Here is a 17,518-nt window from a genome sequence, read left to right as displayed (position 1 = left end):
ATTTGTATTAAGACAGTTTACTGGTGGCCTAAACCTCATCTGTGGTTGCTAAACCAGTTGAGGCTTTAGCAATTGGCCTTACTTGCTTTCTCTGTGGTGATGCACTCAGTCTGTAGCCTCCCTTCTGGGTTCTAGGGGGCAAGTCCACCAGGTAGGCTATATCCATGATGTATAGTGTGGTATTGAACAGTCTCGCCGGATTTTCAGTCACCACTATCTGTAAACACAACCTGCATCTCCCCCTCTCCACTATTCCCCATCCTTCACTCCAGCAATACACTGCCGGTTCTGATTATGTTTGTTGACAAAATTTGACTAAAGTCTGGCATTTTACATAGAATTGTTGTTTCTTTGTGACCTATCTTAATTGTGTATTACACTTTGTGCACATATATTGAAGATTTTAGTTTAACATTTTGTGACTGAAGAACAAGGAGTAATTTGTACTTTTTTCTTAGCTTGCAAGCAGAAGTGCCAGATGTGACTATGCCATCTTTGTGGGGGCATCGTGTGACAATCATTCCACTGTGGCAGAGTTGGCGCCTCGTGCAGCAGCACTCAAGATGTACCTCAATGAAACTTTCACAAGTCTAAAGCTGGATGATACAACAACATGGTTAAAGGCAAGTAAAACATACAAGTGAATTATCAATATGGCGTGGAAAAGTGTTAATAATTTTAGTATAATAGGATCATTTTTTCACATGCAGTTCTTCTCATTTGAAATGAAAAGATTACAATAGTTGTAATGAATTAATGTTGTAACTGCTAACAAGAGTGAAGATTGCATTAGAATTCCCTCTGGAATTGGGTTTAGAGGAGTTGTTTATTATCTAATACTGTACTACCAGTATGGATATTTCACTTTTGTATTCACTCTGTGCTGGATTGTACATGGATAGGGTTCTGGGAGTTGTTTTACTTCTCAAGCCCAGGCTGAGGCCAGGCTTGACTTGAGAGCTTGGTCCAACAGGCTGTTGCCTGGAATGGCTTGTAGGCCTACATATCCACTACAGCCTGGTTAGTCCAGCACTTCTTGTAGAAAACTGTACAATTTTTTTTTAAGACTCACTTTTGTTCCATCAATATTTCTTATACTTGCTGGGAGGATATTGATCAATTGTGGGCCCTCTAATGTTCATATAGTGTTCTCTGATTGGGCCTATGGCACTTTTTACTCTTCACTGCCTCTATTCTACATTTCCTTCCATAACGTTCACTCCAGTATGTTGTTATTTTTACTATGCCAATTTGGGACCTGGTCCTCCAGTATTTTCCATGTATATGTTATTTGATTCTGCTCTCACTTCCATTCTAGAGATCACATTTGAGATGATCACAATAGTTTAGGTGCTTTATTATATCTTATGCGTGCCGTATATGTTCTCTGTATTTTCTCTATTTTAGCATCTCTCCTGCTCTTAAGAGGGAAGTGAGTATCGAGCAGAACTCAAGACGGGACAACACAAGTAATTTGAATAGTATGAGCATTTTGATGGAATCCTTGGATTTAAAGGTTCTCATACTCTAGCCTGTCATTTTTCTGGCTGATGCTATATTTGCTTGGTTATGCTTCCTAAGCATTAGGTCATCAGACATCTTTTTTACCAGATCCTTTACATGCTGCTTTCCTACTATGGGCAGATTTGATTGTAGTTTTTCTACCCTGTATTTTGTTTAAGGGTCTGCATTTTTACCATGCCTAAGTTACATGGAATTTATCTCTGTTAAAAATCATGTTACTGTAATTTTTGCTGCCTAATCGAAAACTTATTGATATCAGCTTGCAGTGTTTGTGTCTTCTACAGAAGTAATTTTTGTACTGATTTTTATGTCATCTACAAAAAATGACATGAAGCTGTGACTTGTGTTTTTATCTATATCTGATATGAAAATATGAAAAAGCAGTGGTGGAAAGATAGGTGCCCTGAGGTACAGAGCGTTTCACTGTGCTTGGACTCGACTTTATTTGATTGACTGTTGCTCTTTACATTCTGTTTGACAAAAAATTTAATATCGATCGCCCTTTTTTACTTGTTATTCCTATTGACCTTGTTTTGTCGGCTATCACTCCAGTGATAGCATTTATCAAGCATTTATCAAATGCTTTTGCAGAGTCCGTGTATACTACATCTACATTATGTTTTCCTTCCAATGCATCCGTGAGTTTGTCATATGATACTATAGTACCACTTTGAATGTTGAAATGTTTTATTTAATTAGCACTACAGTACTCTAGTTGTTTGAACGATGGAATATTTAATTCAGCTGGTATTTAACAGTATGGTTTTTAAAATTGCAGAGAGCAGCAAATTATTTGAAGACAAAAATGGCACTATTAGGATGTTCTGGGAAACAGTGTAGAAGGCAAATACATGAAGATTTAAGAGCAAAGGATACTGTATCTTTACTTTGAACCACACCAAATTATGTTGGGGATGATCCAGAATGAGTCTGGTAGGAACACACACAAGCCGAACACGTCTTCCATCAAAGTATTTCCCTTTTTGTTAGAAGAGTGTCTTGATAGATCTGGCTCCTGGAGTTTTCTAACTTGATTCCAGCACCTGAGTGGCTTTCTGACAAGTAGTAACCGAGTGTTGATACTCGAGGGTTTATTTTTGTAGACACTAACTCAACGACCCTATAGGGAGGGAGGGAGGAGGGAGGAAGAGGATCAGGGAGCCACAGGGAGCCACAGGGAGCCACAGGGGTTGACCCCACATTTCAGTAATAGAATTTGTTTTTGTTTCGTATAAGGAAAATGTAACCTGGTCCTCCATTTATATTTAATATTTTATATTAGTTATATTTAATGATAGTAAATACATGCATTTGAAACTCTGCACATTATCCTTATTTGGGGATTTTGAGGGTGTTATGTGGGGTGGGAGAGGCAGGGAGAAGCATTTTTTCAACCTGAGGATGATAATCCCATGGAATCTCTTATCTGCCAAAGCTATAAATACAATGGCAGTGTTACAGTTTAAAATACAGTTTCCTGTCCCCATCTTGGTCACTTCAGGTAGACTTTTTATAAAATTCTGGTATTGTGAAATATGCTTGGTATGGGGACCCAGGATACCTCCCTCAGTAAGCTGTGATGTGATTGAAACTTGTCTAGTTTTCCAGCTTACTTCAGTTTTTCTCTCTAGCATTTAGAGTCGTGGCCGTCGAGTGTGCCAGTGTGCGTCCATGCTGAAGGTCGGACTACAGCCGCTGCTCTCATGATGGCTCACCTCGCTGCTCGCCCTATTCATGTGTGTCACGTTGCACTCAGAGAAGAAATTCTTCTTATTCGTTCTGCTAAGGACAAGGTAATTCTGAGGGTTTTTACCACTATATATACCATATGTTGGTTGGTATATTGAGCAAATATGTTCATGCAACTTTAATTGCTATGACATTTGCATAATAAAAGTAACATCATCAACAGGGAATGACTGTGACGTGCGAGGTGTGTCCTCATCACCTCTTCCTCACATCGGATGACCTAGAACACCTAGGATTAAAGGGAGATGTACGGCCAAGTCTCGTCTCCAAAGAAGACCAGCAGGCCCTTTGGGATAATTTGGATGTTATCGACTGTTTTGCTACAGATCATGGTAAGCCTCAAGTTGTTATACATGTCTCATTATTGTATTCGTTTACCAAGACAATGAATTACATCTTACAAAGTTGGAAATAATAACATGCTGATACTATTGTAACACGGGTTTAAGTTCATATTGGCCATGAACCTGAGGATTTGTTCATAGTCAATAATATTTGAATTTTTTCAATATTTTCTAAAGTAAATAAATAGTGTAAATAGAAGTTTTTGGGACACCTTTATTTGCTTCTGTAATTATTTGTTAAATATTTATAGAATTTCATATAACCTCCAATTCTCACATTATACAAAAATATAAATTCTATAGAGGTTATGTAGTTAAATTTTATCCAGAAATAGGCTCAATAGTTTTACTTGTATAAAAATGTTTTCCTCAAATCCAAATAAATCTTTGTGTTGGTATTTTAAACATGAATGTTTAATTTGTTTCATGCTAATCAGACAGCTCAGATGAGCTGCAAGGACAACAACAGGGTAAGATTGTTTTTGTCTTCTTAACATTTCCTGATTACTTATATATATACAAATTTCACTTCCCTTGTATTTTTCCTATTTTTGGTTGAGGCATGAAGAACATCATCCTCTATATTGCAGCATGGTCTGATGACAGGTGTTGTTTTGAATCTCTATATTTTATATCAATTCTAATTTAAAAAAGGATATTTAGAAAATATTAGTTATGTAGTAGAATTGTGAACAAACAGAATCAATTATCAGTTAGCATTATTGAGGTTAACCATTTAGTTTAGAATTGAACATATTAAGGATAGATACATCAATGGAAATGGTTTGATCTAAATAGGATCCGTCTTGTATTGACCAGTAGACCTACTGCAGTGTTCCTTACTACTAGAGTTCTCATCTCATTATAAATATAAACTTGCAAAAGTGGTGCCTCCGTTTTATGAGGCGTCTGTATTATCGAGATAGACATGTGTTTTCTTGGGTAACGACAGAATTTTGGACTGTCTTACAAGCACATGTACATTATTGTGGAGTGGGGAAAGCAATCAAAAGTTACCATTAGTTATCATTGCTTGTCTGAGACATTGTTGCCTGGTGTTAACAGTTATAAGATTCGGTAGCATTCCTTAGTTAGGAAAGATTACAGGCAATGATACCGATTTTTGCTGATATTTCATTCATTTACCCCTTGTATTTGGGTTATAGTTTGCCAAGTCATTTAGTACTCGGAAATTATTAATTTCCCTCCCTCCTTCCCTCCTCCCCTTCAAGCAGTCCACTCGACCACGAGTGGCTAGTGTGTTTGTAAGGGGTACCACTTCTAGTGTCTTTATAACTGGTACTGTGCAAGCTTCACACAGAAATATAATCTTAATTTTTAGCTGCTTTGAATGTAATGTAACTAAATTTTTAATATGCTTCACATAAATTTGTTTTCATATCATATTTTGTTGTTCTTGCAGCCCCACACACTTTAGAGGAAAAAACTGGAACAAAATCACATCCCGGTTTTCCTGGTTTAGAGACCATGCTGCCACTTCTTCTGACAGCAGTTACTCAGGGAAGGTTATCAATGGAGGTGAGTAACATGGTGTAGGAATTTTCCCTCTTTCACAAAAGGATGGTTTCTATTGATTGATTTATATGTGATTTTTCTGATTGGTGCTAATTCATATCTTTATTCTAGTTATCTCCGAGTATTTATTCATGTGATGCAAATATGGTTATAACACATCTATATGGATGCAATGGCAGTGCTGTTTTAACACATGGGCACACTGGGCAGGATCGTGGCTCAGGGGCACCACGATTCTAGAGAGCCCATGTTGCCACATTGTTCATGAAAGATCTCTTGGCAGAGAAGATAATTACTGAACCTCTCCTGGTTGATACCTCGTTGATACCTGGTTAATGGGGTTCTGGGAGTTCTTCTACTCTCCAAGCCAGGCCCAAGGCCAGGCTTGACTTGTGAGTCCCTGGAAAGGCCTGGGATTCAAATCCATTTTCAATTACATTTATAATAATGTGTAGCTATCTGATGGTAATCCTGCACTTTAGTGGATGGGTAGAGCCCATCATCTGGGTTGTGGTCCCACTACATTGGGCCTAGGGCCTACAATACTGTTAAGGCAGCCCTGTGTAGTGGAGTTAACAAAGACTCAATGGACCTCTCTGATATAGTTTTTAATTGCTTACTGTATGATGAGGTTATGTATTAGTTGGCATATATATGCACACTGGCAAATATGTTTTATTGAGACATCTCCAAACTGGTTTGATTATTAAATTAGTGTAGCAATGCTACACTACTGAGTACTGCTTGTGCTTGTACTGAGAAACAAAATCTGTATAAGAGTGTTATAATAATTAATAAGGTAAACAACAGCTAACGTTAAGCACTTTGGCTGGTTTTCCCCTCAGTGTCTGCATATTGATCTCTTAAAAAAAAAAACTTATCCTCCATTCTAGGATCTGATAAATAAGTTACACCACAATCCACGGAGAATCTTTCACCTGCCCCGCCAACCCAGGACTTATATAGAAGTTGACTTAGATGCTCAGTGGACTATTCCAGAGGCTCCTCCATTCAGCAAGGCTCAGTGGACGCCTTTTGCAGGCATGAAAGTTACCGGACGTGTACAAAGGGTTGTGCTTCGAGGAGAAGTTGCCTACGTGGATGGGCAGGTAGGTTTATTGTGTAATTATTTGTTACAGTTTAGTTTTGTATTATATTTATCTTAATAATATTAATTTGCTACTAAATTGCTATAAAATAATGACAACTTTTGGATTCTTCGTATGAGATAAAGTTATCGTGTAAAAAACCCACTAGAGGAACATATGCCAATTTACACCTTACATTTTGCAAAATGGTTATACCATTAATTTATTGCCAATTGAAAAAGCAAATTTAGTTATAATAATTAATGTTGCAGGTGTTATTGCCTCCTGGCTATGGGGAAGACGTGCGGGAGTCTCAGCCACTTTCTCCTGCGGCTGCCTCGGCCTCGTCTGTGACCGGAGGTCCGGTCTTCCCTGCCCCTCACTGTACTCATCCCTCGAGCATTCCACTCTCGCATTCTCAGCATTCTGTTCCAAGTTAGTATTAACTATGAATAATCAAGCTATACACAAGTCCACTTCGGGCTCATCATAGCCCGTGCTACTTGGAACTTCTTGTTCTAAGTAGCTGAATCTAAAACAACAAACAAGTATAAAACAATGTTTGTCTGTCTATTGAAGGTTGGAGGCCAAACACTTGGGGCTAGACAGGGAGCCGGTCGGCCGAGTGGACAGCACGCGGGACTTGTGATCCTCTGGTCCTGGGTTCAATCCCAGGCACCGGCGAGAAACAATGGGCAGAGTTTCTTTCACCCTATGCCCCTGTTACCTAGCAGTAAAATAGGTACCTGGGTGTTAGTCAGCTGCCACGAGCTGCTTCCTGGGGGTGGAGGCCTGGTCGAGGACCGGGCCGCGGGGACGTTAAAAAGCCCCGAAATCATCTCAAGATAACCTCAAGATAGCCTCACCCCAACTTCCCAAGATGACACAAGAGGGAGCAAGGAGTGTCATAGGGCAGTCAGGATGCATGGCTGCCACCCTTTAAGAAATATTAGCATCTATAGCAACCCCAGTGATTTTCATAAAAGTCTGAAATCAAGAATTTCTTTTCTGTAGGGGTTTTAACAGTTTTTCACCTCTACATAATATTACATTTTCTGAGGAGAAAGAGGAGACTGGGAAAGAGGGAAGAAAAGTGAAGAGGGGATACAGGGGATGAGTGTTGAAAGTGAGAGGAAGGGGGATGAGAGTTGAGAGATGGATAGGGGGATAAGAGTTGAGGGAGAGGTGATTGGGAGAGAGGGAATGGGAGAGAGACCTGGATACCCCATCTAGTGAGAGGAGGAGATAGAGAGCAAAAGTAGTATTTGTGTGTATGAAATGTATATGCATTTGTGTATGTGTGTGTGTATATATCCTCTAATATATATAATATATATATACTGTATATATATTATAATATACTGGCAGTGTTTAACCATGAATGCAAATGAAACAAGAAATTATTTAAGCACTTTAATGTTAATGAACACATTATCAGAAGTAGGAACATTACAGTTCTGTGGAACATACAGAATGCCATGTAAGGATTGTAATACAATCTATGACGGTCAAACATGCAAAAATTTGAAAGTTAGAATTTTGCAACATGATTATTCTGTAAACAAAAAATGGCTAGTTATCTAATGGTGTATTTATTCATCAGAAAACCCTCACCAAATTTATTGGGAGAGGTCTTCTTCAATAACAAATTATAAAATCATTTTAATAGAAATATTATTGAAGCTGCTTTAATACAATTTATGAAGCCATACAATATGAACATTATTTATGGGTTGTACAATTTAGATCCAATTTTAATTGATCAATTACAAATGATTTTAGTAAGATCATTAGTATCGTTACCTCATTAGGGGACGTGACTTCCTGGAACACACGTCTTGGTCACTAGGTCTTCTGCAGTTTCCTCTTGTTCTTATGTTCAGGAACCAATATTACAAAGCCATTGTTTTTCAACTCACATGTATCTTTCCTGCCTATATATCTCTCTCCACACAATTGTAATGTTCATACCTCTGATGGTGTGCTGATTAACACAAAAGTGCTTAAGTAATTTCTTATACATTTATCACATACATCCCATACATTCTTATCACATACACATATACATTTCCTATTAAGGTTATGGGGGCCACAAAATTACAAGTAATGGAGAAATTCCGACACCAGTGGACACGGTAACAACTCCTCAGCTGAATTCTCCATCTTGGAAAGGTGGACAAAATATCCATCGAACTTCAGGTGAGTACTAATGCTTGTGCTCTTTTTGTACTCCGAGGTTTCTATATAGAGTACAGTGCTGGTTTGTCTTCCTTATAACTTTAAATGAAGCATTTCTCACCAGCTCCTCTGGTTGACAAGAACATCCAAAGAGCATTAGTAGATACATAAAGATCTACTAATCTTTCAGTAGAGCAGAAGAAACATGAATATTTTGAAAGGATAATGAGTAGTTACAGAAATTGGTATAATGTGCTTTCAGGCAATCATTCAAAGCTTGTTTGAAAGTTCTCCAGTACGGTACCTTCCTTGCATTAGTATGACCAGCCAGGACCACATTCAAATGTCCCCCTTATGCTTGATGCATAATGGGACATTTGCAGGTTGTCCTGCATCAGGACACTGATGAAGGCTGTCTACCTACCCCTTTCTGGCTATGCCAAGACATGCCCTGTCCCAGCTAGGCTGAGACATTCTGTTCTGACTAGGCCAAAACCTGCCTTCTCCTGTCAGGGCTAGGCTGAGACTCTCCCTGGCCTGGCTAGTCCAAGAGCCTCCCTGGCCTGGCTAAGCTGAGATCCATCCTGGTCCAATTAGGGCGAGACCTGGCTTACTACACCCAGGGTATAGCATTTTATTTTATGAAGAAATAGCCTGACTGCTACCTTGTTCATAAAATAAATGAAACATTGAGCATAAACCATCAATTGAGACAAGCATAATTTGCACAGACTTTTTCATTTATGGACAAATTGAAGATGTTTAATCACCCACAGAACTGTACAGTGAGATGTTAATGGAGTTAGGAGTTGGAGATTTTGGAGAGAGGAAAGAGATGCCCCCATCTCGACTCAAGGGAAGAGACACCTCGCCCGTCCGTCCCTTGCCAGCCATCCCCTCAGGCCTTCCAGGGGTCACTTCTCATGGACTTCAAGTAAATATAATTTTGTTGTTATTGTGCTAAGTAAGATATTAATTTAATATTGTCACAAACATGAACTTTAATTTCATAACACCACTTCATGAAAAAGGTGTTCTCATAGTTATTAAGGTAAATGCTTTTCTCCAGGGAGAACATTTTCTGAGTGTTCAAGGCTTGAGTAAGGATCAGCTTAACCATATCTTCAACCTGGCCCAAACATTCCGTGTGTGCATCAACAAAGAACGACCACTGGAACACATTTTGAAGGTTGTATAATGTATACTGTATACTGTATCTCAAGTGCTCGGGGACACAAGGGTGCAAGAGAGAGGGTGAGGGGACAGTATGGGTGTCTAAGATTATGTAAAAAAATAAGTAAAGGCTGAAATTTATTTTTAAGCTCTTTATGATTTATATAAAAGGATAAAATTTTGGTTCCTTTTAGAAGTCTTTATTGATTAGTAGTGATGAATCGCATCCTCTGCTTATATATTTTAGTGTTACCAACTCGGTTTAATAGCAAATTAGAATCAATATGTTATACTTGTATCAACTAAAATATAATTTCTATTCCATGCTCTTAAGACTGGTATGGAAAAGTTACTTGAGGTGAGACCACATGTTTTAATTTTCATGTTAAGCTAGCTTATTAATAATAAATTAAGCATATAAACATAGTATATAAACATAGACCTGTGAGTATATCTGCCTTAATTACCCTCAAACAGTTCCAGTTACTATCTGCAATTACCTCCTGTGCTTGACTCTACAAATGCAATGTTTCTTTTATATTAGTTTTGTGAACTACATTTTGTCATGCACACCACATTGTAGGACTTGAATTAGCTGAGCCTTTTAGGGTTAAATAGTTATATTTTGGAAAATTATAGCAGTAAACAAGAAAAATGGGATTTGCCATAACATTAATCATCACAGAACTAAAGACTACAGTGTTTATATTATGACTGAGGAAATTTCTACTTTATATCATATTTTGCTTTCACCTTCGGGGTCCTGTATATTTAGCCCAGATCAAAATCCTTGCTATTGAAAACTTTTTTTTTTTTTTTTTTTTGAGATATATACAAGAGTTGTTACATTCTTGTACAGCCACTAGTACGCGTAGCGTTTTGGGCAGGTCCCTGGAATACGATCCCCGCCGCGAAGAATCGTTGTTACAACCAAGTACCCATTTTACTGTCGAGTTAAACAGAGGCTACAGTTAAGGATTTGCGCCTAGTAAATCCTCCCCGGCCAATTTAGAAAGTCTCTTCTAATAATAGTATAAGTTAGGTAAGAAGGAAAAGGTGAGAATTGACAGTTATGGAGTGAGATAGTTCCATGCTCTCTCACATAAAGCATCACCGAAGACTGTGAATTCAGTTATAAGCACTAATCCTCTTTGAAAGGATGACCGGCACTTAGCCAAGAAAGAAGTGGAACCTACAGTAATGAGGCAGTCCATGAAGCACACCTACACAGATCAACATCAGCGACAGGACTGACAGGACTGACAGGACTCCCGGTTGCTAGCTGGGAGTGTTGGGTCACTTGGTGCCTGCCATTTTGAATTAGGGAATCCGAGCTAATTTTGAGTGAACCAATAGTTTTGAATGACTCATTTTCAGAGTAGTTTAGCTGTTTTGAGGCATTATTTTCTAGCTACTTTTCCTAGTGTGGATGATCATAAAAATCCCCGGGTTCTTGTGCCTCTGTGAGGGTTGGCTAGATTCTGACTTTGGTCCCCAGTAGGCCAAACAGGACTTCTATGATTGATCTGACCCAGTAGTGAGAAGTACCTAGGTGAAATAGTTTCAGGGAGTCACTGGGGCTCAATCAGAAAGAGGCATTTCATTACATTTAATGTTATATAATGTAGGCATCCATCAGTCTCGGGAGACTATGGAGTTGCTCTCTGGTTGTCAATCTGGAGTGGCCTCTCCAGAGCGCAAAGCCAGGGGGTAGGTTGATACGGGGAAGTATCACACAAATATCATATCTAATATAAAATAGATATTAGTGGATAGGGATGTAGATAGCTAAAAGTACAATATCAATTTCATTAAGCTTGTACAGGATTTTTAATTTGTTACCCAGCTTTTCTATGCTCTAATTTTATAATTTATTGACTAGGGCAAGCTGTTGGCACTGATGTTCTATGAGGTGTCAACCCGAACGCACTGTAGCTTCCAAGCAGCTATTCAGCGCCTTGGTGGACGTACAGTAACAATGGACACTAACACGTCTTCAGTCAAAAAGGGTGAAAGTCTTGAAGGTAGGACAATATTGTGTTATTGGATATTATGATGTACCATTGTGTTATGATATACCATTATATCTTACAACTTTTGATATATGCAGTAAATATATTATGTCTCCCTGGATTATGGATTTTTAGGAAACAGATTGCAATAAGTTAATTTACCCAAGGTTAATTAGGAAGGATTTATTTTTTTTGCAAAATCATGTGTTGCTCTTACAACACATGTACTGTGGGATAGTGAATGATTTCCTGCATTAGGATTCTCTTTATGAACTTCCAGATGTGTAAGGTTAGGCTGATTAGTGTATAGTTTTCTGCTTAACATCTGCTTTTCTTAAAGATAGTGGTGACACTTGCATATAGTATTTGCAGTCGAGGGAGAATTTTTCATCGATTTAGGGATTTTCTGAATAGCAGTACAGTAAGTGGTATATATAATTCACTGGCCATTTTCTTTACAATTTTGAATTGAATTCTGTTCACACCTGGCAGGGGCTTTTGATACTTTTAATTTCTCAATGCTCTTTTGCATATGTGAATAGCCCTAATTCATTCTCTTCTGCTTCTCACATCTGTGTGGGTGTTGGGATGTTATATAATGTCATATAATAAATATTATTATATATTTTATAATCTGTATATACTATATATGTAATATTTATTATATTTTATAAAATGTTAAGGTTAAAAGCTACATATTGGTGAATACAATGACAGATTAAAGGTGTGTGGATCTCCTGGAGCTCCTCAGCATCCAGATAGGGACTGAGGACACACCTGGTGTTTCCCCTCTGGATCGCCACACTCAGTCACTAAAACAGGAAACTGGCAGCTTTGTGTCTCTGGTAGTGTTAGTGAGTCTAGAACCCAATTCTCTGAGAAAGCTCAAGGCACTCCCTACCCAAGAGGCCAAGTGTCTCAAAACAAAAACAAACGAAAAGTGTGAACAAAAGTGTTCCTACCTTCCACTTGCTTGTACTCATTTGATTTTACTGCTTCCCTGTGGTTGGCCACACCACTTGCCTGTTCAGCACCGATGGGTATATAGCTGTCAGCCAGAGTGGCTACACATGTAATCCCATACCAGTTGTTTGCCTCTTTTCCACAGGTATATTGTGATACCATCAGGCAACGCACAGGGTCACCAGGGGTTTGGGCCATTAGAATGTGAGGTCCTCTCTGCTGGGCACTGTGCCGAGACAAGGCCGCTATTGATGATGTCATTATCTTTGTTGTATCTTGCATGTCAGTCCTTGGAGCTTATACAGTGCAGTTCATGAAAGCCGTATTGGTCAGCTATGACCCTGTTGCACTTGTATTCAGTGTGTATTGAGGCATCAAGATGGAGGGGGCCACTGCAATGCAGAGGGTCTAGGTTCTAGACAGGTGCCTGTTTCAAGCATAGGTACTGCCAAAAGAAAGACCCCTGCATGGGGTCACAACTTTAATGCAAGCTTAATCTTATTGTAATACTAGAGAATGGCATCAGGTATTTTCTCCACCACTAAGGGGCTTTCCCAGCTGGACTGTGTTTTGTTGGGTCTGGTTTGGATGCTGGGGCTGCAAGAGCATCCCATTGATTTGAACATTCAGTGAAGACAGGAATATGTATCCTTGCTAAATGACCCAGAGGCTCTGGGAGCATTTCCTTTCGCAAGGTCATTTGATGCATAGGATGCATAGGAGGAAAGAAAGGCTGATAGGGCAGTCTGGGAGGCCATGATGGGAAGGGTTGCATGTTCCATTTAAGCATCATCCACTTGGAGGTTGAGGACTTTTTTCTAGCATGGACTTCAAAAGGGTGTCATACTTGCTTAATTTAGTGCTGTTGTGGACTGGAGATCATCTCAGAAAGTAAGTCAACTTAGAGATAGGCATCTTGTGAGGTGGAGAGCATCATGAACATCAGTTTTATCAGTCCTGTCCTGTATCTTCCTTAGGTCAGTGATATTTGCATCCAGGACCTCCTCGATTCCCTGCAAGCCAGTGGGGGGCACCAAGGAGGGTACTATTAGCTGGTTCAGTAATGCAAATGTCTAGCAGAATAATTTTTATTTGCTCAGTAATGTCTATGTTGGGGGGGGGGGGAGACCTTTTCACACCTTGAAGCACCGAGAATGAGGCCTAGAGTTGCTCCTTGATTTTCCTTATATCCTCTGCAATGCTATCTAGGATTCTAGCAAGAGTGCCACCATCCAGGAACCAGTTGTTTAACTCACTTGTCAGACTACCTGTGATACTCTAATGCAACAGTTTAGTTGCATTAATCATATTTTAAAATGTACAAAATTTGATCATGCATTTTATTTTTATTTTTCAATCAGATTCTGTGATGATGATGTCTGGGTATGCCGATGTGGTTGTGATCAGACACCCAGAACCAGGAGCAGTTGCTGTATGTATTGCGTGTATTACTGTAAGGTAACATAGACTATTAGACAGTGGCGTGTATTCTTAAGAAGCAAGGTAAACATTACTGTAAGGTAACATAGACTATTAGACAGTGGCGTGTATTCTTAAGAAGCAAGGTAAACATTACTGTAAGGTAACATAGACTATTAGACAGTGGCGTGTATTCTTAAGAAGCAAGGTAAACATTACTGTAAGGTAACATAGACTATTAGACAGTGGCGTGTATTCTTAAGAAGCAAGGTAATAATAATGTATATTGATGTAATAATAATACTGTAATTCATTGTCAGGGTACAGGAAGAGTATTCATACATGGTAGACTTATATTAAGCCTCCCCCCCAGTCCGAATTACTGACCCTGCCCAGGATGCAACCCCACACCAAGCTGACCAACTCCTGAGTACCTACTCACTGCTAGGTGAACGGAGGCATTAGGCAAAAGGAAATGTTACCAGCCATTTCTGTCCCACCTGAGATTCGAATCCGGAATTCTTGATTGTGCGTCACGAACAAACCCAACTGTACTACCGGGACCCTTTTTCCAGACAATGATGTTTACAAATTATATATACTAACATGAGCTTAGGGATGAATGTTAAAATAAAACCAAGCATTGAATGTAATGAATAGCCCATTTTTGATGGTGTCTTTATGGCTCCTCGAACTACCCACTTGGTAAACCCAAACCAAGTTCTTAGATGCACGAGCACCTACCAGAAACCAGTACTGTACCAGGGTCTGTCCACCTCAATAGAAACTAGAGTCTGTGGGAACTAGATCACAGTTCATTAATTTGAAGGAAATGTACAGGAAAGGTAGAACACAACAAAATAAGCCACTGCATGGACAACATTGGCAACCCTTAAACATGAACTCATTTCTTAGCAGTAAGCAAATTATTATTATTATAATTACTAACACATGCTTGCCACCAGATAGCAACCCCAGCCACCTGAAGATACCGACTAGCCAGCTACCTCCACAAACTGCCTATGAAACAACCCATGAATATTACAGGAGCAGGAAAGGGTAGGAATGGAAAGCCGCCAAGGGACCCACCAGTAAAAAATTATTTCATTACATTAAAACACTGGATTTCTGAGAGGGCTTCCCCTCGGTGGCTCCCTGAGCTGTCTCACCATAGGCAATAACAAAAACAGGGTTGCACTGTAGGAGGAAGTGGGTAACACAAGTAACTTGAATGAGCATCTCAAGATAATAACAGGGACCAAGCTGAACGCCAGAGTCCACGAGCCCTTAAATTTCACCCAAGACATAGAAGAGAAGAAAGCAAAGAACACTGCTGAATTTTGGATGATGTTGACCTGGGAACAAGCAACAGGTAGGTTAAAGGCAACCACCCATCGAACCACCTTTGACATCCGGGCTCAAGCATGCCAGAAATACAAATAAGGCAACCATCTGAACCAAATGGGTGACCCCACCCCACCCCCTAGAGAAATGGCTAACCCCACCACCAGACAGAACATGAGGAACCCCCAGCTAGAGCAAGCAAGCATCAGACCAAGAGAGCCTCTCTGGAAAGCAACTAATACTCAACGAGAAACAAAGGTGACAGCAGGAGTCGCAAAAAACAACCACCAGAAAAGAATAAAAAAAGCACTTTCAGACAAAATCATAAAGCTCCCCGATCCTACAACAAAAATGATCAAGAAAAGAATGAGCTGACCAGAGGAGAATGAGCCTAAAGGATCAGGTCCCTAGTGAAAAGCCAAAGCAACTGGGAAGAAGAACCACACAGAAAAGGAAGGTGGGATAGAGACAGTGGAATAAAATCCCAGTGGCTGAAGAGGGCAGTGGCAACAGCCCTACAGGAGAAACATTGGTGTACTGCCAGGGAAATGTAGAAGTGCACACAAGTATCACAAATTCTAATGAGAAAAACTCAGACAAAATCAGGTAGCCACTAAAGTACTCAAAGGCCAACGAGTAACCAAGAGCACTCACATAATGGAAGGAAGTGGCTAGACCTGTTCTAGGGTACAGACAAGACAAACCATGTTCTAGGGCCCTCGAACAAAACTTCAACAGCTGACAAGGAACCAGAAAGCTGTCAACCCAAAAAGGACTACGAACTATGGCTCGTAGTCTGGCAGGGTGCCCAAACCCACACCAACCCCATGACCTATAAAACCAAGGAAAGGGAAGGTGAAGCTGCAAAAGAACCTAGGGCTGGAACACTCGCACACAATACAACCCTGAAAAAGTTTACTACTGCATACCCCAACCACCAGACTTGCAGAGCAACTAAAGCATGTGCAGTACCTGGAACAGGACCTTTCAAAAGGAGGTAAACACCCAATAGTGGGTTGCAAAACTGTCTCGGTAGATTGAAAGAAGCTTTCAGAAGACCGAAAGCAGGGGTAACTCGAGAAAAGAACAAAACACATGCCACCTTGGCAAAATGCAGGTTTGGGCACATGCATCAGGAAGGCTAAAATATGAAACCTGAGAAATAAACACAAAGACTCCTGCACTGTGCTAGAGTTCGAAGTCCAGCTTTATTCTCTTCAAGCTCAGTCCTTGCCCGTCAATTCAGTAGCATCAGGCGTATTATTGAGAGGGCCAGCTGGTCGGGTCTTGGTTGGCCAAGGCTGCTATCTACTTGGTGGCAAGCTAGTGTTAACTAGCAGTAGTTTTTCGGTGCTGTGCATGTTCATACCAGGGCCACCAATTTTGTCCATGCAGGTGCTTTTTGCCGTGTCTTTCCAGGTGCCCTCTGGTGGGTTTTCCTTCAGGTTACTGTGATTTGTCTAGTAACCCCAGACTCCCCTTACCTTTGTTGAGGGGAATGGGGCAGATTGTGATACTGGCTACTTGTAGAAACTTGAATTTTTGAGCCTGGTATGGTATCCTGGATTAGGAGCTTTGTTTTGAGCCTGGTATGGTATCCTGGATTAGGAGCTTTGTTTTGAGCCTGGTATGGTATCCTGGATTAGGAGCGTACCAGCTGGATAGCTTGGGGAATTACCAAGGAAGACTCCTCCCTAAACCTTATGATGCTAGTTACATGAATTAAAGAATTTAAATTAATTATAGTACTTTTAAGATTTTAATGTAAAGCATATATTGCTTATGTGAAACTAATTATTATATAATGACTTTCCAGCGCGCAGCAGCTGTCAGTCGTCGTCCCGTGATTAATGCTGGTGATGGTGTTGGAGAGCATCCTACTCAGGCATTACTAGATGTGTTTGCCATTAGGGAAGAGATTGGTACTGTCAACGGTCTCATTATCACCATGGTAAGATTTTTTTTTACTTACACCTGGAGATAAGGTTTGTGCAAGTATTGTCTGACCTCAAAATAATTACTGTGACTAGATATTTGAGATAAATTGAACAGTTGTGTGCAATGGAAACTTACTTATCCAATTTCAGTGGAATCTAAAGACATGCAGAATGGTTATTTTATGGATATGAAATTAAAATCTTCTACACTATTAAATTACCTCTAACAAGAACACATTATGAACACAAGA

General features: G+C 39.7%; 1 protein-coding gene and 1 long non-coding RNA gene across 2 annotated transcripts in view; one reads left to right on the top strand and one right to left on the bottom strand.

The window, feature by feature from the left end:
* Window positions 1–17,518, bottom strand: part of LOC138354721 (uncharacterized) — a 416,665-nt gene that overhangs the window by 370,861 nt on the left and 28,286 nt on the right. The window lies entirely within an intron of this gene.
* The window catches only part of r (carbamoyl-phosphate synthetase 2, aspartate transcarbamylase, and dihydroorotase rudimentary), a 112,609-nt gene that overhangs the window by 89,018 nt on the left and 6,073 nt on the right, over window positions 1–17,518 (top strand). Inside the window, 14 exon segments of the mRNA XM_045759862.2 lie at window positions 459–623; window positions 3,156–3,317; window positions 3,437–3,605; window positions 4,055–4,087; window positions 5,041–5,156; window positions 6,047–6,262; window positions 6,514–6,676; window positions 8,321–8,440; window positions 9,196–9,353; window positions 9,489–9,608; window positions 9,927–9,950; window positions 11,475–11,616; window positions 13,929–13,999; window positions 17,147–17,281. Of these exon segments, the coding sequence (XP_045615818.2) occupies window positions 459–623; window positions 3,156–3,317; window positions 3,437–3,605; window positions 4,055–4,087; window positions 5,041–5,156; window positions 6,047–6,262; window positions 6,514–6,676; window positions 8,321–8,440; window positions 9,196–9,353; window positions 9,489–9,608; window positions 9,927–9,950; window positions 11,475–11,616; window positions 13,929–13,999; window positions 17,147–17,281 (1,794 nt within the window).

Source organism: Procambarus clarkii, chromosome 64 (assembly GCF_040958095.1).
Source record: "Procambarus clarkii isolate CNS0578487 chromosome 64, FALCON_Pclarkii_2.0, whole genome shotgun sequence".
NCBI lineage: Eukaryota > Metazoa > Arthropoda > Malacostraca > Decapoda > Cambaridae > Procambarus > Procambarus clarkii.
The sequence above is the reverse complement of the archived record's forward strand: the minus strand, read 5'-3'. Positions and strand labels throughout refer to the sequence as shown.